General features: G+C 37.3%; 1 protein-coding gene across 1 annotated transcript in view; it reads left to right on the top strand.

The window, feature by feature from the left end:
* The window catches only part of KPNA1 (karyopherin subunit alpha 1), a 42,500-nt gene that overhangs the window by 10,338 nt on the left and 12,625 nt on the right, over positions 1-19,537 (top strand). The window contains exons 3-11 of the mRNA XM_015873477.2: positions 969-1,076; positions 2,746-2,845; positions 3,426-3,520; positions 5,057-5,188; positions 12,655-12,743; positions 14,111-14,210; positions 14,772-14,935; positions 15,748-15,826; positions 17,914-18,039. Coding sequence (XP_015728963.1) covers positions 969-1,076; positions 2,746-2,845; positions 3,426-3,520; positions 5,057-5,188; positions 12,655-12,743; positions 14,111-14,210; positions 14,772-14,935; positions 15,748-15,826; positions 17,914-18,039 — 993 coding nt within the window. The remainder of the gene's footprint in view (positions 1-968; positions 1,077-2,745; positions 2,846-3,425; positions 3,521-5,056; positions 5,189-12,654; positions 12,744-14,110; positions 14,211-14,771; positions 14,936-15,747; positions 15,827-17,913; positions 18,040-19,537) is intronic.

Here is a 19,537-nt window from a genome sequence, read left to right as displayed (position 1 = left end):
TTTTTTTTAAAAAAAGCCAAATCACCCTACAAAAACACTGTCAAGTTTTTGAATTTTTACATAAATTATCAGTGTATAGATTTTGGCATAGGATTGTATTTCAGCAGTGTATGAAGAGCTTGGGAGAACACTTTGGACGCTAGCCTGGAAGGAGCAGCACTCCACAGGGATGCCTGTCATTGAACTAGGTTTGATGTAGACTTAACGGCTTTGCGTACTGTTTCCTTCCAGATTTCTCTGGAGAAAAGCATAACAGCTGGTTGATGTCAGGGCACTGTCTTGGCTGTCCTCTGTAATGGTGCAAATCTGACATGGTTCAGTGCTGGAATCATTAGGGAACTTGACAGGCCAAGCAGCACACTCCATCCCTTCTCATCACTGTTAAAGTTTCTTGCAGTGAGACAGCTAAATCAAGGGTCAAACTGTAACCTCTGTAGCTCTCCTAATAACATCTCAAACTGGCTACCTCCTTTATGTGATAGCATCCAAGTTTTGTTCATCCCAGTGTCATTTTGTAAACCATTCTTAAGTGATTATCCCCTCAAGTCCTCTCTGTGCCACAGAACTCAATTTTTCCAGTCTCAGTAGCCATTCTGTGGGGATGGTTGTACACAGCAGTTTGTCATGTCTTTGAGCCCCTGCTCATCTTAGGGGAGGAAGGAAAGCAATTGTCTGTAAGCTAGAGGGAGGTAGAAGATAGATGGAGGGTGAGCAGTAGAGACAAGGAGGGAGTATCAGTGAAGATTTTTCAGAAATGCCAGAAGAATATTCTAGCACACAGTTGTGTTCATTCACTCTGTTACTAAACTGTGCCTGTTTACTGTCCAGAAGAGTCATAGTGTCAGTATTTTAGCTTCTTTCAGGAGATGCTGGTTATTGTTTTTATTGCAACCTGATATGGCATGTGAGAAACATATGTTGGCTCTTGGTTTTGTAGTGCTTTTATTCAATGCTTTTTTTCTCTTTAGTTATTTAAACGCCGAAATGTTGCAACAGCTGAAGAAGAAACGGAGGAGGAAGTGATGTCAGATGGTGGCTTCCATGAGGCTCAAATGAACAACATGGAAATGACTTCTGTAAGTGTTGAGAAAGGCCTGCTCAGTTTCAACAAACAATATTCCTGTCACACAGTGAGTTTAAGGGAATGGAATTGCAGAATTTTGTGGAAAATGGCATTCAAAGAGCTTCCAGACAACTCTCAAACACCTGTTTCAGTGAAGAGACCTGAAACAGATTATGGGAGAAAAATTTTATGGGAGTAAATAATAAAGAGTAAATTATAAGAGACTGGCTGGAAGCTTGTAAATAAATTTTCAGGTAATAAAATTGAAATTGGGGTGTTGGAATCATAACTAGACCTGCTTAGCTGGAATGTCCTTGAACTCCATTCCAAGCTGGAATTTCATCCTATGGGATAGCTGCCTTCTAATGGAAATTAGGCTTTTATGCTATCTCTGTATTTCTTTAGGATTCTCCTGTTTGTGGAAAGAAAAATGTTATGGGATTCTGGCTGTAGCAGAATGAATAAATTAAAATACAGCCTTCATTCAGTCCAGAAGTGCAACCATTGATCTTTGTACTTGTTTTTGTGTTGAGAGTGTGTTTTGAAGCAAATCAGACTACTTTTGATTTATATTGCAGATTAGACAATGAAAATTACTCAAATGCATATAATCAACATAATAGATAATTAGTGGAAAATAGTTTTATTCTTCAAGGTAGTCCTAAAACATCAGATGAATCCTAAATGCCATTTAATTCTTTGTGTAGAACTTTGTATGAAATAAATGGATGGTGAAAAGTAGGGAAAGCCTATGTTATGCACGTTATTTCAAGTATTAATTTTAGTTCTTAAGAGTTAGTACTGAAAAAGAAGGATCTAAAAAGTTCTGTGTGTTTTGGTTCCTTTTTATTGGCTTCTGTGACAAAAACTAGACTTAACGTTTTGTTACTGAGAGCGCGAGTACTGACTAAGTATATGTATTATAGCACTGTTGTCTGTTTTCCTGTCTGTTAAGGATTTGGATCTAACCACTATAATGTTTTGGATCAAAAAGAGAGGGGAAAAAAATACAACATCCCTTAGTTGACTTTTCATGGATTTAGATTAATCAAATCAAACAAAATGTCAGATTTTCTGTTTCATAAAAAAAACTCACTGATTAGTTTGGCCATATTAATGGAAACTGTCAATATTGTGGGAAAATAGGTGGTATATTTGATTATGATAACAAGCATTAGGCATTTCAGTGCTTTAAAAAAAAAAAAAAAAAAAAAAAAAAAGTTCCTGTACATTTTGTTATAAGAATAACTTAAAACATAGAAGTTGCAAGTACCTAAACAATAATCGGTATTCTTGTATAACTGTAAATGCTATTCTAATTTAAGCTACTTTTTGTTAAAGCTGACAATATTGCAGTTATTCTATAGGATGGGAGATAGAGAAAAAAGGAGAAAATACTTGTGAGAGATTCTGAAGAGAACTTTTTGTGGCATAGCTTAAAGAAATTCTAAATTGTCTTCTAGGAAGAAGACTATACTTAAGAATGATTGTGATTATGTATCTGTATGTGTATGATGACTCATTTGTTGTTCTTATTAGTTCTCTGTCTTTTTGCTATTTTAGGGTAAAAAAAAAATTGACAGTTTTAGCAAATATTGTAAACTTCTCCCCACTAATCCTCAATTTTCTTTTCCTCTTGCTCTCTGTCACTCATGCTCTGTCTCCCCCCACCTGAATACAAGAGTGCTGTTATCACATCTGATATGATTGAGATGATTTTCTCCAATAGCCCAGAACAGCAGCTTTCAGCCACTCAGAAATTCCGAAAGCTTCTCTCTAAAGGTAAGGATTGAACTTGCTGAAAAATCTTGGGTGTCCTTGGCATCTATTTTGACTTTGACAGCTGTGAAGATCAAGCTCCATGTGGAAATTTCTAGGTGAAGAGTTTGGTCCAAGCAGAACTCTCTTGTAATATGCCTACTAGGTGTGTGTAACAGTCACTTCTATTTGTGAAACCTGTACAACTTTTAGTGATGCAGGTGCAATTCTGTTATGTAATGTAAATTTAAGCATTTTAGTCAGTGTCTCTATGGCTCACAATTTATTAATTCTGGAAGTTGAACTGTGTGCATATGTGCACCGAAGTGACTTTGCAGATCTGTTGCTGTCAAGTTTTTATGCTTAGGTTAATGGGTGTGTTACTGTTAAATCATGTTATAGTAGTACTTCACAATGTAAATTGGAGTCTTCCTTTGATGAATTCATTGCCTTTTAGTAGAAAAGATAGATAAAGCAGTATAACAGAAAATAAGACTCAGAAAAATCAGCATGTCATTGGGTATTACTTTGGTGCAGTGGTTTTAGGAATTTTCCCCCAACAAATAAACGAATGCTTCTTAACTTTCCATTTTGTTTTAAATAGAACCAAATCCCCCAATAGATGAAGTCATAAGCACACCAGGCGTGGTGGCAAGATTTGTGGAGTTCCTCAAGCGGAAAGAAAACTGTACATTACAGGTATAAAAATATAAGTATATATCTCTTTCTGTATTATGAAGGCTTTTGGTGGTGCAAATAAGGCAGAAAATGTCATCAAATGTCATCACTTTTTTTTTTTGTGAGCTGTACTTTTCTTTATAAGAATAACACACCTATTTTACTGTGAAGGGTTCTTAATAATAAACTCAGTTGCTGGGCCTTTAATATGGCTGTGAGAGAATGAGAGAATATGGGTTTTATTGGGTGGTGTCTAACATGGGATGTTTACCTGGACTTCCTTGTATAACAAAAACAGTTTGAAAGATGGCCTTAAATGATGAAAAAAAGCTATTAAACTAAACTGTACTGTTTGTCTACTTTTATACTAACTGAAGACTGTTTTCAGTGTTCAGAATTATGACATAAAGTTTTGATTAAATTCTGAGTAGTTCAGAATTAGAGTTGAACATAAAAAACAAAAACAACAACAAAAAAAGAGAAGCCCTGAAGCTTGCTTGTTTTGGTTGGAAAAACTAAGTTGTATCTGCTACAGTTTTAGTCAATGTGTCTTGGACTTAATCCTTAGAACTGTGTCAGTCTTTCTTCTAGGCTAGTATAAAGTGGAAGGAAATTGATCTCATAATAAAAGAAAATGTTAATAATTAATGGCTAAATGTGATACATAGGCTAAATTGGTGTTTCTTCATTTGTTATTGGCTTGTGAAATCAAAAATTTAGTGCCTGGAAATATGCGAAAAGGACTTTTTCCTTGTCTTACGAAATAGAGAAAAGAGAGTTTATTGAAATTACTTTCCAAACTGAGGACAGTAGAATTGCAAAGATCTGATAGCTCCTTTTGAGAAGTACATGCACAGTAACTAAGAGCATGTATCAGATTTAGACAGTTTGTTGGTTCTGAACTCATTCTGAACACCTTCAACTCATTTAGGAAATACTGAAGTATTTTTTTGCCCAGGTATTACTTGTATGATGGATTGAATGTGGAAACTATTCTATGTTGGTAAACGTGAAACTGTGTGTCTTTATTCTGTAGGTTTCTACTGTGTTGTTAGTGGAATATCCAGTGAAAAATGAATTTCTAGTAGCAGTGGTAGGAAGGCTATATTTGTCTGGAATTCCCCTATATACATTTTTTTTCTTAAGTGATTTTCAGGTTTAAAAAAGTTGCACTCTTCCCTGTGATCATTTAAACTGTACAAGAATAACTAATTTTTTCTCATGTGATGATGAGAAAAATCTTCAAGAATGTATCAAACAAATACTAAGATGAGCCTTTTACTTTCTTTTTCTTTACCATTGTAATTGTATGATCGTAATTGTATGATTTAAAAAAGAAACTAAAAAAACTGATCTTGTGGCTGTATGGAATTTTTGCAAATTTTGAGTTCACGTAATCATAATTTTTAACTCTGACTCTTACTTTTCAGCTTCTGTTGTAATTAGCAGTCATGCTTTATCTTCACCAATTCTTCCTGTTTTTAGGACATATCATCACTGTTTTTGATCTGACACAAAAGGCTCCCAACGAATTTTCTTCTATATTTTGTTTTCCAGTTTGAAGCTGCCTGGGTGCTGACAAATATTGCCTCGGGGAATTCCCTTCAGACTCGAATAGTGATCCAAGCAGGAGCTGTTCCCATCTTCATAGAGCTGCTTAGTTCAGAGTTTGAAGATGTACAGGAGCAGGTAATATTAAGAATGGTGTTTGTTTTTTGTTTTTTGTTTTTTTGTTCTTTTTTTTTTTAAAAAACATGAAAGTACAAGACTCTTCTTTAAGAAAGTCTTGTGCCTTTAGAGGCAGTGTAGTGTCAGGCAGTTCAACATAATGTTTTTCCTCCCTAGTATGTGTTAAGGCGCAAATATTGTTTTTCAGTTGTTCTGGAAATGATTCGTTTAACCACAGCCAATGTGGTAGCGTTTTGATCTCTAGTGAGTTAACACTTTTCTGCTTGCTGAGGAATTCAAGAAACGTTGTTTAAAAAAATACTTCAGAGGTGGAAAGTTCACGTTTATTTCTCCTGAAGGTAAAACACGAATGGAAATTATAGGTTGTTCTCTAAAAATTAAGGAAAAGGAGGCAAAAGAGCAATCAAGCATGCTATAGGTCTGTTGGATGTTGAATGAAAAGGATAGTGAAGTAATGTTGCTTACTAAGCTGGTTTTTATTAATGATGAAATAAAAGAATGAATGCAGTCATTGTCCATAAGTTCTACTTGAATGCCTTTCTTACAGAGCAGATTAATATTCTTCAAGGCACAGAGAGGTCCGTATAAAGTGCAGACCAAACATTAGATTCATACAGACTCAGTAATTTCTGCTCGAGGGCAGTAACTTGTGTTTGAACAAGGTTGTATTTTAAAAAGATGTCTAGTCTTGATTTGAAGACTTAGGATGGTGAAATACCAATCGTGCTAATGAACACATCTTGAGTAATGCGTAACCCTAACTTGAACGTGTGTACCTCTACTATACAAATTTGATTAGCTTTGGGCCTGCTTATTAGCTTTTGTTTCACTGTCTACTCAGTAAGCTCTCTGCTTTTTCTTATATTTAATTACAGATGATAGCTTAATCTTTTCTTGAGCAAATGAGATTAAACTTTGAATTCTTACTATGGATATTTCTTTAGCTTTTAAAATTTTCTTGACGATCCTTTTCTGAACGCTTCTTTGTTTCATATGGTGGTGAAATAACAAGCTCTGAGTATTCCAAGTAGTACTGTTCCAGCAGTGCTGTTTGCAGAGGTAGTACCCAAAGCTCATTTCTACTTGGTTCTTCCTTGCGTGAATATTCAAGATGTCTTTGAGGACTCTTTTCCACACAAGTTTGCTGTGAGCTCAAGTTAAGCTGATTATCCAATATGATTCGTTGTTCTTTTCAGAGTCACTGACTTCCAGGGCTCAGTTCTCCATCCTGTAAGTGTGCCCTCTATTCTCTCTCCTAGATGTCTGACCTTGCATTTGGCTGTATTGAGATGCATGATTGGAGGAGTCCAACTGATAAGCACTGAATTGCTTTATGTAACTTGCCTTTCTATCTTATAGCTGGCACGGAATGAGCCACTCGTACTTAAGACTGTGTAACTTTTTCTGCAAGAAAGACACATTTCTTCAAGTTCCTTGTAGCTTTCCACTTTGCAACTTTCCATTTTCAGTGGCTTCTCTCATGCTGAATAATTTTTACCAAGGTTTTTTAAGAGAGTTTGGGTGCCTTAGAAAATTGTTTTCGAGGATACAAGTATTTTTGTAGTTCTTTTAATTTGAGGAAATGAGTCTATTTTTGAAGAAATTAGAAATGTGGTGTTGATCTTGCCAAAATAGCAGAGATGCCATGTTCTGCCCATGTAAAAATCTATCCAGACTCAGCTATGTGATATGTGATGTCCAAACTGTTTTTTAGAGATCTTTTTTTGGAGGAGGTTGAAATTGGTGGTGTTATTTTCCAAATTTGTCTGGCTCTTCTGAGGTGCTGTTCCTGAAGAATGATTGGTACATTCAAAGTAGTAAGGGCTATAGCATTATTTTACAGCCTGTGATCTCCCGTGCAAGAGTGAACTTTTTGATTAGGTTGTTAGGTCATTCTTGGTAATGTTCAGAGAATCACGTGGGAAGAGCCAGCCTGCTTTACAATGAGATATGCTGCTTTCAGCCCTTGTGTGTGAATTAACAGAAGAGCATAGGGGTCATAGATTAGTAACTATACAGTATTATACCTGCTCTGCCTCCATTAAACTACTAACAGGTTAAATTGATACTGGAGCAGTATTGAAACATGAATGCTTTACTGTAATATCTAATAAAAATTAAAGGCATTAGGCACATACTGTACTTGTACTTCTGTATTGTAGGGTAGCTCTAAGTACACAATTACAGAGTTTTTTCCCAAATGGCTCTCATCTTGTTCAGCGTATTGTTGGCCTAGTTAGAAATCAGTGGGTAGTTTTAATGATCACACTGGGACGCTGTTTGTTAAACTTGGTATGCGTTGTAGAGAATGGAGGAAAAAGGCAGGGATTCTTATTAAGGTTGCTGTAGGCTTGAGGTAGAAGTATCTACCACTTACTGTCTATCAGTTTTTTGGTAAGTAGGATACTTGTTCATTCTGGTGTGGGGTTTTTGAACATATTTGATTCAAAGCATCTCAGACCACAATTCGGATATTGGAGGGTATTTGGCCATTGTAGCAATAAGTTTTCTCCTCTGTAATTGTCCTCTGATGTTTTGTATCTCTTTGCATTAGTACTATGAAGATTATTATTTTGCAAGCAACTCTTGCTCTTTTGAATACGTGTCACAGTATAAATTGAAAATCATTCACATTTTGTATTTCAATTTGACATACTGGCTAATCATTATATATTGTTTTTGTCTTGAATTTTTAATTTCAATCTTCCCATTTTAATGGTTCAGGAGCACATACCAGTTTGCCTTATCATGATTCTTCCAGCAGTTCTTCCTAACTTTTAAGCCTGTTTTAGTCTGATGTATTGGACTGTTTTTTGCATATGCAAGTTTCTGGTGTGATACTAAGTGGTTGGTTTTCTAGGAGTCTGAGGATCTTGATTAAACATCTTGTCTTCTTGTGTGATGTTTCCCATTAAGCTGTGTCAGTTGAAATTTAATTATCCTATTCCTTAACTCTGCTATTTCATATCTTCACACAATCACAGAATTGTTGGGGCTGGGAGGGACCTCTAGAGATCATCAAGTCCAACCTCCCTGTCAAAACAGGCTCCCTTCAGCAGGCTGCACATATAGGCATCCATGCAAGTCTAGAATATCTCCAGAGAAGGAGAATCCATAACCTCCCTGGGCAGCCTGTTCCAGTGCTCTGTCACTTCTCACTGTGGAGAAGTTCTTACACACATTTGTGCAGAAATTCCTGTGCTTCAGTTTGTGTCTGTTTCCCCTTATCACCACATACTGCCTAAAAGAGTCTGGCCTCATCCCTTTGCCTCCTGCACTTTAGATATTTATAGACATTAATCAGATCCCCTCTCAGTCTTCTTTTGTCAGGGCTGAAGAAATCCAGGTCTCAGCCTCTCCCACAGGAGCAGAGTTCCAGGCCCTTTATCATCTTTGTAGCCCTCTGCTGGACTCTTTCCAAGAGATCCCTGTCTTTTTTTTGTACTGGGGAGCCCAGAGCTGGACACAGTACTCCAGGTGAGGCCTGACCAGGGCAGAGTAGAGAGGGTGGATCACTTTCCTTTTTAATGCACCCCAGGATGCCATTGACCTTCTTGGCCACCTGGGCACACTTGTGGCTCATGGGCAACCTGTTGTTTGCCAGGACACCCAGGTCCCTCTCTGCAGAGTTCCTCTCCAGCAGGTCATCCCCCAACCTGTATTGGTACGTGTGGTTATTCCTACCTAGGTGCAAGACTCTTCACTTAAACCTCATCTGGTTCCTCTCTGCCCAACTGTTGAAGCTGTCCAGGTCTCGCTGAATGGCACCACAGCCTTCTGGTGTGTCACAGTGACGGATGTGTCATTTTGCTATGTATTGAAGGGTAGCTGGTGGCAGGAACATCCATTCTTTGCCCTGTTCTTCTTTGCAGATGTTTGTGTTTTCAGCTGAAGCAACAGATTGTTTTTCCTCCTCAATGTTTTTTCCATTTCTAGCTATATTGCTGTTATAAACCAATGTTTATTTGGCAGAAGTGACTTATGAATCTGGTAGCTACTACCTGTTCTTTGCCTTACACATCAGCACCCCCTGCTAACTAAGGTCTTCATATTCAAAATGGGAAGAAGAAAAAACAGCAAACAAATTATACATGAGTATGAAATACTTGCTCTTTCTGTTGAAGAGATGCTAGTAATGAAGTTAGAACATCTCAGCTGCTGAAAGAAAGGTTTCTTCTGTGTTGGGATGTAATAGAAATCATCTCTAGGGATTCCTCCCCCAGGTATCTTTTCTTGTGTCCTCTAGTCCAATTGTGTTTGTATGCAAAGCTAATTTTCACTGCCTTCATCCCAGCATTAGGTGTGTTTTCCAAGTCAACGTCTGAAAGTGAAAAAAGTGTTGATTCTTAATTCAGAATGTTTCTGTTCCAGAGAGGTACAAACTTAATGCACTAGTGGTAGTTGGCTTATGTCTTGATTTAAATGTTCAAATAGTTAAATACATGGCCGGGAGCTGTCAAAATCCAGAGAAAAGTGGGAAAGTTGTCAGAAAGCATAGGTATTATTCACAGAATGCAACATATTGATCAACATTACTCTATAAGACTAGTGTTGTACTCTTACTGATAATTGGCATTGTCCAGCACTGCATGTAAAACTTCTAGAGTTTAATAACAGGTGAAAAAAACCGGAGACTTCTGAAAACCCATGTATCTAGAAAAGAAGATTAAAAAACCAAACAAACATTTGTTTCACAAGGCTTCTGAAGGGCTTGTAGGTTATGCCCTATGAGGAGTGACTGGAGGAACCGGGGCTGTTTAGTCTGGGGAAGAGGAGGTTGAGGGGAGGGAGACGTTATTGCTCTCTTCCAACATCTGAAAGGTGATTGCAGGGAGAGCGGGGTTGGTCTCTTCTCACTGGTGACAGGATGAGGAGCAGTGACCTCAAGTTGTGCCAGGGGAGCTTTAAGTTAGATATCAGGAAAAACTTCTTTACAGAAAAGGGTTTTTAAGCACTGGAATAAGCTCCCCAGGGAGGTAGCTGAGTTACCATCCCTGAGTGTGCTTAAAACCAATTGGATATGGTGCTCAGGGCCATGATTTAATGGAGGGTTGTTAGTTTGGCATACTATGGTTAGGTTGTGGTTGGACTTGATGATCTTGAAGGTCTTTTCCAACCTGAGCAATTCTATGATTTGGGATGTATAGAATGAAACCATAATGTTATGGCAAGCAAGATATTTGCATCTTGATGAGTGCTTGAAAGTCATCAGTGAAAATTACTGAATATTATTCAGACCGAAAAGCTGAAGACACTTGTCATTGTTCACCTGTCTTTGTAGAAACCACAAGGAAGCTTTGTGCTTATAGCAGTGTCTGCTGAGAGAAGGTTGAATCAGCTTGACTTATGTTCCTTATTTGTCAGAAGACTTGAAACGATTCCTTGAGGAAAGATATTTGAACTTAACTCTGTGTACTTTGGCTAAAGTTATTTCAGCTTCTTTTCACCTTTTGTATGATCCAGAGCTACCAGTCATTAATTTTATAATTTCTTCCAACATTGTTACCAGATCCTGTGATATCAGGCTATTGAGACAGGCTTGTCTGCCCCTCAAAATCAAGAATAGGAGAACGACAGAGGTGCTTTATGACTTCTCTGGCTAGACTTTCTGATAAGAAGTTGAGAGTTTTGCAGTTACAAAACCAATCTGTCATTCACGGTCAGAATAGACATTTGTATTAAGTGATTATTGCTGTTGTTAAATCTAATTACTATACTGACAGAAGCAAAGTCACAGATAAAGTGAAATACAGCCTCCAAGGCTGGTTCTGTAGTTTCAAGAGTGTCCAGAAAAGGAGGTTGAATGTTTGCACAAAGATGCTATCCGTCTCCACCTCACTGTTATTACCAAGATTCACAAGTTTATATAGAGCCTGCTGAAACTTTTGATTTGTGCCTGGGGAGTCACATCACTGCAGAAGTGAAAGCCCTGCAGTGAGCAAAAGGTATGCCTTCTTACGGTTGTAATACAAGTGAATTTTTAGAGGGGCTGGTATATATTCTGTCTCTTAAGTTTCTTCTTTTAGCTGTCTTATCCATGTTGAATCTATGAGGCTGCCGGACCCAACATTACACTTTAATTTCAGACAAACCATTGTTGGAACAGTTGTAAAACAGTAACAATTGATATGAAAAATAAGCTTTTGTGATTAGCTTTAGAGGAACACACAGAATTAGTAGTGACAAAGGTCACAGCAAAGCTCAGAATGATTTCATATTCCAGCTGTGACTGGCAGCAAAAGCCTGAAAAAAAACATAGGAGAACAGAACAAATCCTTCCCCAGAGTAGTCTCCTAGTCTTTAACAACTTGCACTTATGATCTATCAGTTGATCAATCTATCTATTTTATTATTGTGGGTAAGTCCTTTGTGTACCTAGCAGCTAACTGAATGTAGGAAAATATGTAAGTACAGGCTTTTATATATATATATATAAATTTTATTTTGTTTTAGCTGTGTTCATTTTTTTAGAGAATACTATCTTTTGGGCCTTTAGAGTGACTGGGGGAGGACTTCAGAGCCTGGAAGAGAAGTCCCTTATATTGTAAAGAAGCATCTCTTTTACTGCATTTTAAAAACTTTGAACTGCTGCTGTTCATGGTATCTCCAGTGGTTGTGTAGATTTCGTATAGCTCTTACCTAATAAGAAGGCATTCTATTTCATGTATCACTTAGCCCTCTGCTAACTTAAAATAAACACAAAATGTGAGTTTCATACTCTTTCTTGTGTGATAAAATGTCTGTGAATCATTCTGCTGATATAAACTGCTTTAAGTTCTTCTCAGTTATAGTTCTTGCACTGGTAGAAAGTGATATCAAAACCACCTTTTGACCTGAATGTATTAAACCAAATTAATGGTCTCTTCCATTCTGGTACTACGTAAGATAGATTTCATCTGGTTTTGTTTTCTATTGCTTTCTCTTAAAGAAATATAACAATTTAGGTCTGAACTTTTTATTTCAACTATTGATTTATTTTATATTTAAGTCATCTTTTCTATCTTTCTTATTATCAGTGTTCTTAATGTGACTTTGTAAACGATGCATGCTTTTATGGCTTCCTAGGAAATACTAATATGAGCTGTTGTACACATTTTTGGGTAGATACAAACCTGCTTGACGTGTGCTATGAACCATCTGGACTTGAACCAGGGGGCGTGTACAATTAGTGCATTACTGAGCCTAAGGTGAGGAGCTCTCATGTTGTGGACAGAGTAAGGTTGTCTGCCTGCAGTCTTTGGTGACCTACCAGTTGACTGCTTGGGTACTTAGACCTGTGTAAACATTCCTGAATCATATAACGAGCTTGGGCGTATATTTGCAACTCTTAACCAGAATGCATTCCCCTCTTTTGTATTGTCCAGGATATAATGGTGAGAACAGAGATGATCTCCCACTCTTAATTTGCATACTGAATGGTTTGAATTGTGAAAATAAAAACAATTACTATTCTGTTTCTATTGCAGGCAGTATGGGCACTTGGCAACATTGCTGGAGACAGCACAATGTGCAGAGACTATGTACTGGACTGTAATATCCTGCCTCCCTTACTGCAGTGAGTCTGTTTTAATACATTCTTCAGAATATTAGTCAAGTGTCTGATAAGACTGAAGTTTGTTTTGAAAAATAATTTTATTTGAAAAATAATTATTTTTGTCGACTAATTAGGCTTTTTTTTTTTTTTCTTTGAGGGCTTATTTTGTAACTGAACTAAAAAGGAATCATGTTAAGACCAGCTAAGCTGGAGCTATTTTGTTCTACACAGTGGGTGGATGCCTGGAACTAATAAGAATCAGAGTAATTTAAGTTGGAAGCGACCTCTGGAGGTTGTCTAGTCAAACTCCCATAGCAAATGTGATCAGAATTGCTCAGCCACTTAACTAGTCAAATTTGGAACACTGAAGGTAGATTCCATAACCACCCACCCTGGACAACTTGTTACAGTATTTGACCAAGACATGATGAAAGACAATGTTCTCATACCCAGTCAAAATCTTCTGTGGATATCTTGGCTAATCATTTCTAAGCATTCCATAAAGTGCTCCAGACCGCCTTCATGCTGTATTTGATTTAACTAGTGTGCAATAGTGCTGGTATTAATCTCAGATGAGGAAATGCACCGTGTACCACCAGAGACTGAAGCAGTTTTGACTGGTGTGGTGGTCCTGTGGCATGCAGATATCATGAAGATGTCCTTGTCAGAGTATGTTACACCATTGTCCTTCCTGTGTCTCATGCAGCAGAATCCTGCAGATGGTGTGAGAGTGTCATCTTGTAAGAACTTAAGAAAGAAACCAGTTTGGGATGGTTTATAGAATTTTCTTCTTACATGAACCCAGTGGTCAAAACTATTGCAGGATTGAACCACTGTGCACAGAAAGTCGGGGTTGTGGTTGCTGCCAGTTATGTGACTGCTGTAAATATTTGGGAAACCTTGAATGTGACTATATATGTTTTCTGGTGCTAGATTCTGTTCTTGTCACTAGAAACCATAGGACAGAAAAATGTGTATTGACGGCTCAGTTGATGGGCTGAGAATTGACACACAAATATCTGTTCAAAAGAGTACTTTTCAAAAGTATCCCCATTTCTTTTCACTTAGAGTAGTTTTGTCACAATTCTTATGCCTCTTAACTGCTAATCTACCACAACGGTCTCTAGAAAGTTAAATGAACATTCTTATAGTGCAGTGGTTATTGTTGGGATACTAGGATTCACAGATCTAATGTGAATATTAGTATCCAGCTGTCAAGCATAACTTTCCTCAGGATCTGTTTTTACAGAAAAAGATTATAGCATGTTTCTCCCTGACAACAGTTAAAATGTAGGCGTGAATTCATGTGAATAAATAGGGCAGCTGGCCGTTCTGGGTTGCCTGACTTTGAACGTGCATTAATGAGGTTTGGAATTTATTTGTTTCAGATTACTTTCAAAACAGAATCGTATCACTATGACCCGAAATGCTGTATGGGCTCTATCCAACCTCTGCAGAGGGAAAAATCCTCCTCCAGATTTTGCCAAGGTAAGAAATGTGTTCCCTCTAAGGAAATGTGTTGTTGTGAGTTGTAGGTGTCCAAATAAGAAATAAGAATGATTAAGCTTAAACTGCATAGCAGAAATATTTCTGAATTTCTCTGGAACAATGGAGCGCTTATTACAAATTAAGCTTCTGAATGCTTTTTGTTCTTTTGGCAGACATTCACAACCATTGTTTTGATATTGCTGCCTCCTGGTTATTTGTTATTTGTTAATCTAATTACACGGTAGAGCAAAACTGTGTGTCTTGGCTCCATTAGTGCAAAGAATGGTACATCTTGATGGATAAGTTTGAGGTTAAATTTCTAGGCATGGTACTGTAGAGGCTGAAGAGTTCTAGGTGATTTTCTTCTGGCCTGTTACTTTCTGCTATTGTAGTTGATGCTCTACACCGAAGTGCTACTGAAGTCTGAAATTTACCAGGTATTCAGGATGGTGATGCTAGTGTGTGGTTTTGTAGTGGTAAATAAAGAATCAACTGACATGTTAATAGATGCTCCAGACTTTTTGATTGAGTAATGTATGCATCTCTTTTATTGTTCTACAGGTTTCACCTTGTCTTAGTGTGCTTTCCTGGCTGCTCTTTGTCAATGATACAGATGTATTAGCTGATGCCTGCTGGGCTTTGTCCTATTTGTCTGATGGCCCCAACGATAAAATCCAGGCTGTGATTGATGCAGGAGTCTGCAGAAGACTTGTGGAATTGCTGATGTAAGAAGTCTGTTCTGAGTAAATGCATTGTTCACTCCTTTCCCCAAAAATCATGGTTCTTGCATCAGGAAGCACAATTAGATATATCTTGAAATTTATTAATTTTCTAAAAACCAAAGCAATCTGAATTTTATAATTAAACCTGTTTCTAATCAGTCCCCTCTATTTGTCATGAGTAACAGGAACAGTGGAGCTTTTCCTGTGCTGTTTTTTCAACATGTAGCAGGTATATTTTTGTCAAATTTACAGAAGAGCAAGTAACAATAGTCTTCCATGGTGTAAATTAAAAAGGCTATTAGGAAAAGCAGTCTGCTGAATTATTGAGTGGAATGTATTACTTAAAGAATCTTTTTATTAAGTACTTTAATTTCTGAAAATATAATTTACTTTTCCTTTCTGATTGATTTTAGTAATGATAATGGGAAGATGCAGTGCAAATACATTTAATGACAGAATATGATTAAATGGCTGGATGAGGATATGCTTGATTAAACGCAGTGCTTCTGCCAGTGTTCCTGTCTCATTCTCTGCCTTTGTGCATGCTACGTTAAGCATGCTCCATGCTTAAAGTTGATTTTTCTGCTCCCTAAGATTTCTGTACTGTGTGAGGTACTTGTATTATAGTAATATTAAAAATATTTCAATTTTGATATGCTATCTTAGGGCCTAGAAGTTTTGAACTCTAGAATGAGTTGCTGTTAGTTTAAGTCAGTCTTAGCTGGCACATTTTTTGCTGGCAAAAGTTTTTTCCTTGAGGATGTGAAGGTAAAGGTGACTCAGGATGGTTAACATCTCAATCTTGTTAATTTTAGGCATAATGACTATAAAGTAGTATCTCCTGCCTTACGAGCTGTTGGGAACATTGTCACAGGAGACGATATCCAGACCCAGGTATGGATTCACTTCTTCATGTGTTGTACCTCTGTTCATCTTTCTGTTAATACTGATGTAACTTATTATTATAAAGGTACCTACTTCTGTTTGAGTCTGAAAATGAAAGATTGACACTAATTGCCATATGTAGTGGTTTTCTTTTCCTGAACTGCTGTTTGTTCTTGTATAGCTGTGTCTGGAATTCTTATATAGCTGTGCAATACTCTTTCAATTTTTCTTTTCTGTTTTGTTTAAAGCAGTCTTCCTCTTAGGCTGAATTTTCTATTTAGTGATGTAGCGTGGTGGGGCCATTGACAGCCTGTTGCATTTAATGCCAGTGGCACTTTGTGATGAATGTAACAAAACAGTGTAGTGAGATCTTGGTTGATAGGTAGCAGTGTGGGCATGTAGAGAAGTAATGCTCACAGCATTGTGTTGGAATTAAACTGGGAGCCAGGAATATGTTGCCTTAGAGGTACGAAGTTGTCAACCTACTGATTTGCAGGCTTTTCAAGAAGTGGCAGCTCCTATTAATTTTTGTAATCAGTGAAAACGGAGAGTCCATGCCACGTATATGTGTTATTCGTGGTCCACTGACTGGTGGCAACCTTTATTGCATGCAGAGCAGAAAATCCTATTATGAGCTTCATCAGTTGTACCCTTTGTTAAACTTTTCCCATTTCTTTGTGTGTTCTGACATCCTTTTGTCAGGATCTGGTAATATGTGAAAGAAAAGTACAGAGTAGGCTGCTGCTTTTGAAGCTTTGCTGACTTTCGGCCTCCACCTCTTGTTTGCAAACTAAAAGGCATGAAAAGCATGCCTGTGTGATGTGGAGCTGTCAGACGAATGCACAAGCAAATTGGATTGAAGTCACAGGCTCAGGCAGGCTCGCTATGGTGGGCTGTTGACTGTTATTGAAGCTGATGGCAGAAATAGGATCAGGAAGTGGTGGTAGCCAAAAATGGGAAAGTGCGTGTGGTGGAGGCATTGAAATGGACATCCAGGTGATGGTGGTAGCAGCTGGGGATTTTAGATGATGTGAAAAGCTTGGGGAAAAACAGTTCACTAATATCTGATTCCCCATGCAAATGAGTGAATTACTTCTTCCACATAAATTATGCGAAAGTTAAAATCCAGAGTTCCTCACAATGGGGCATGTTCAATTATTATCAGTTTATATAAATGTATCCATTTGAATGTTGTAGTCCCCTGGCAATAAGACCAGACACAAAGATGAGTTAGCAACAGCAAGATACTGTTTGAGTATTTTGTAACTAGTGCTGGGGCAGGAGGTTAAGATGTTACTAATAGTCTATGGTTGGACTCTGGAGGCATTCTTATGTTTTCATCAGTGACTGTTGTTTTTCAGGGTTGGAGTGATTGAGATGCATTTTGATAACATAGCTGTTGGTTGGTTTTTCTCATTTCCAACAATTAATAGTTGCCAGTGCTTGAAGTTGGCCGAAAATGTAGGTAGTATATGTGAAGGAAAAAAAATCCAGTCTTTCTTGTCCTGACAGGTATCTGATGAATGCTAGACCATGACCTTCCTCCCCCCAGCAAATACTTAATTCACTAAATAAAGTTTTTAGGAACACGACTAAAGGCTGAGGAGGAACTGGAGGTGGAAAGGGGGAGAGAAAGAAGGGAGTTCTCAGATTCCAAGAGTAGAAATCCTGTTAAAAAGAAAAAAAAAAACAAACTGAGGGAGCTGGACTTGTTCAGCCTGCGGGAGAGGAGGCTTTGGAAAGACCTTGTTTTGGCTTTCTGGTGCCACATATCTCAAGGTGTTGAAGGCTAGGTTAGATGAGACCCTTGGTAACTGGATCTAGTAGGTGGCAACCCTACCCATGGCAGGGGCGTTGCCACTGGGTGGTCTTTAAGGTCTCTTCCAACCCAAGCCATTCTCTGTGAAATCCTATGTTACTTAAACTATTCAACTTTTTTGCTTGTTAGCTTTTCTGCATGTATAATACGAACATTTAGGAATATCTTGATGGCATATGCCTTCTAGCTTTTGGAGATTCTATATTCCTTACTCCAGATGATTCTCTATCCTGAATTTCTTTTAAGATGTGCTTTTCTTTTTTTCTTTTGTGTTCAGGTAATTCTAAATTGTTCTGCTCTGCAGAGTTTACTGCATTTGCTAAGCAGCCCTAAAGAATCTATCAAAAAGGAAGCATGCTGGACAATATCTAATATAACAGCTGGAAACAGAGCCCAGATCCAGGTAACCTTCTCAGCTATGATCAGTAATCTTTGTCTTTCAGGCTAGAAAAAAACATCGAGTGATAAACTGTTTTTTTGTGTTGTATGTATGCACAGTTACATGGTTATATAATTCCTTGGAAGCAGAAGCATGTTTTATGCTCTGTGCAAAATTAGAATATTTCAATGCTTCAATCATCTCTCAGATGCAAATTATTTAGTTTTATAGTATTAAACAGATTATGAGGGAGGTAGAAAAACCTTTATGCATTTGGCAATCTCTAAGATGCAGAAATCCTCAACTAAGAAATGAGTAAGCTACAAACTTTGAGAATCAAATAACTTCAGATGTTTCTTGATTTCACTGCCAGATATGGACAAACTACATTGTAGAATACATTTTTAAATTCTTATTTATATATTGTATTAATTCTTAGTACTGGCAGTTGTGCAGTCAAATCTAAATTTGTTTTGTATTAATCTGAACGGTAGTTGAGGATATTAAACCTTTTGGTTTGTGATTTGTCTTTCTTGGTTATACCAAATTTTGGAATCGTTCATGTTATGTAATAGCACAGAAAAGCAAATGGAAGTCTCTGTCCTTTGTGTCAGCCATTACAATAAGGCCTCCAAAAACACACGTCTTTGTTCTGGGTCTTGATTTAAGTTCAGCAGTCATGAGGAAATATTGGGACTTGTTTCCAGGTAGTATAAATGAGAGACTGATCATCTTCTCTATAGAGAATATTTTTTTCTTAAACTATAAAATGAAAAAATCCTGCTAAAGAGATTTTGTTTTCCCTGGATCTGGAATCTTAAGAACAACTGTACTAAGGGATTTTTTGCTTCAAAGACAATGTCTCATACCTTATCTTTTTCAAACTTGTTGGAAAAACAGATTTTGGTGAAATATACAAGGTTACCATCAAGCTGAACGAATTTTTCCTCATATAAATGTAATTTTTCTGAAGTTATATTTCTCAGTGCTTTCCTTATTGGATTTAGAGAGCATTCTCAGAGATTGCCTAGGACATGTGAAAGTCCAACTGAAGACTGGGTCTTTGAGGAAGAGAAATGGATAGCAAAAATATTAGACATTAGAAATATTTTTGCTACTGCTTAATAACCTGGCAGAAGTAATGCCTGGGTACACAAAAACTAGGCTGTGTCCACGTTTCATTAGTCAATTGTGCTAATGTATACTTGTAAGGGCAGTCTTACATTTAGTATTCTTGTATCTGGTATCTTTTGACTATTCATTCTATATCATAAAAATCAGCATGAAGTGTTAAGCTTCTTCACCAAAGGGATAGAGTTACTTCTGTGGAAAGTTTGCAGAATGTTATTAAAAAATGTATAATACCTGCTTTGCAGGTGGCAGTTGTGATCTCAAAAGTTATACCTTCTTTACAAACCACATTCTGTTGCTGACTCAGATGAGATCTTCATCTACCTCTCAGAAAGAATAGGAAATAAGGATAAGGTTTTTCAGGTAGATAACTTAGTCTCTCCTATGATGC

This window comes from Coturnix japonica, chromosome 1 (genome assembly GCF_001577835.2).
Source record: "Coturnix japonica isolate 7356 chromosome 1, Coturnix japonica 2.1, whole genome shotgun sequence".
Classification (NCBI taxonomy): domain Eukaryota; kingdom Metazoa; phylum Chordata; class Aves; order Galliformes; family Phasianidae; genus Coturnix; species Coturnix japonica.
This window is presented reverse-complemented; position numbering and strand designations above follow the sequence as displayed.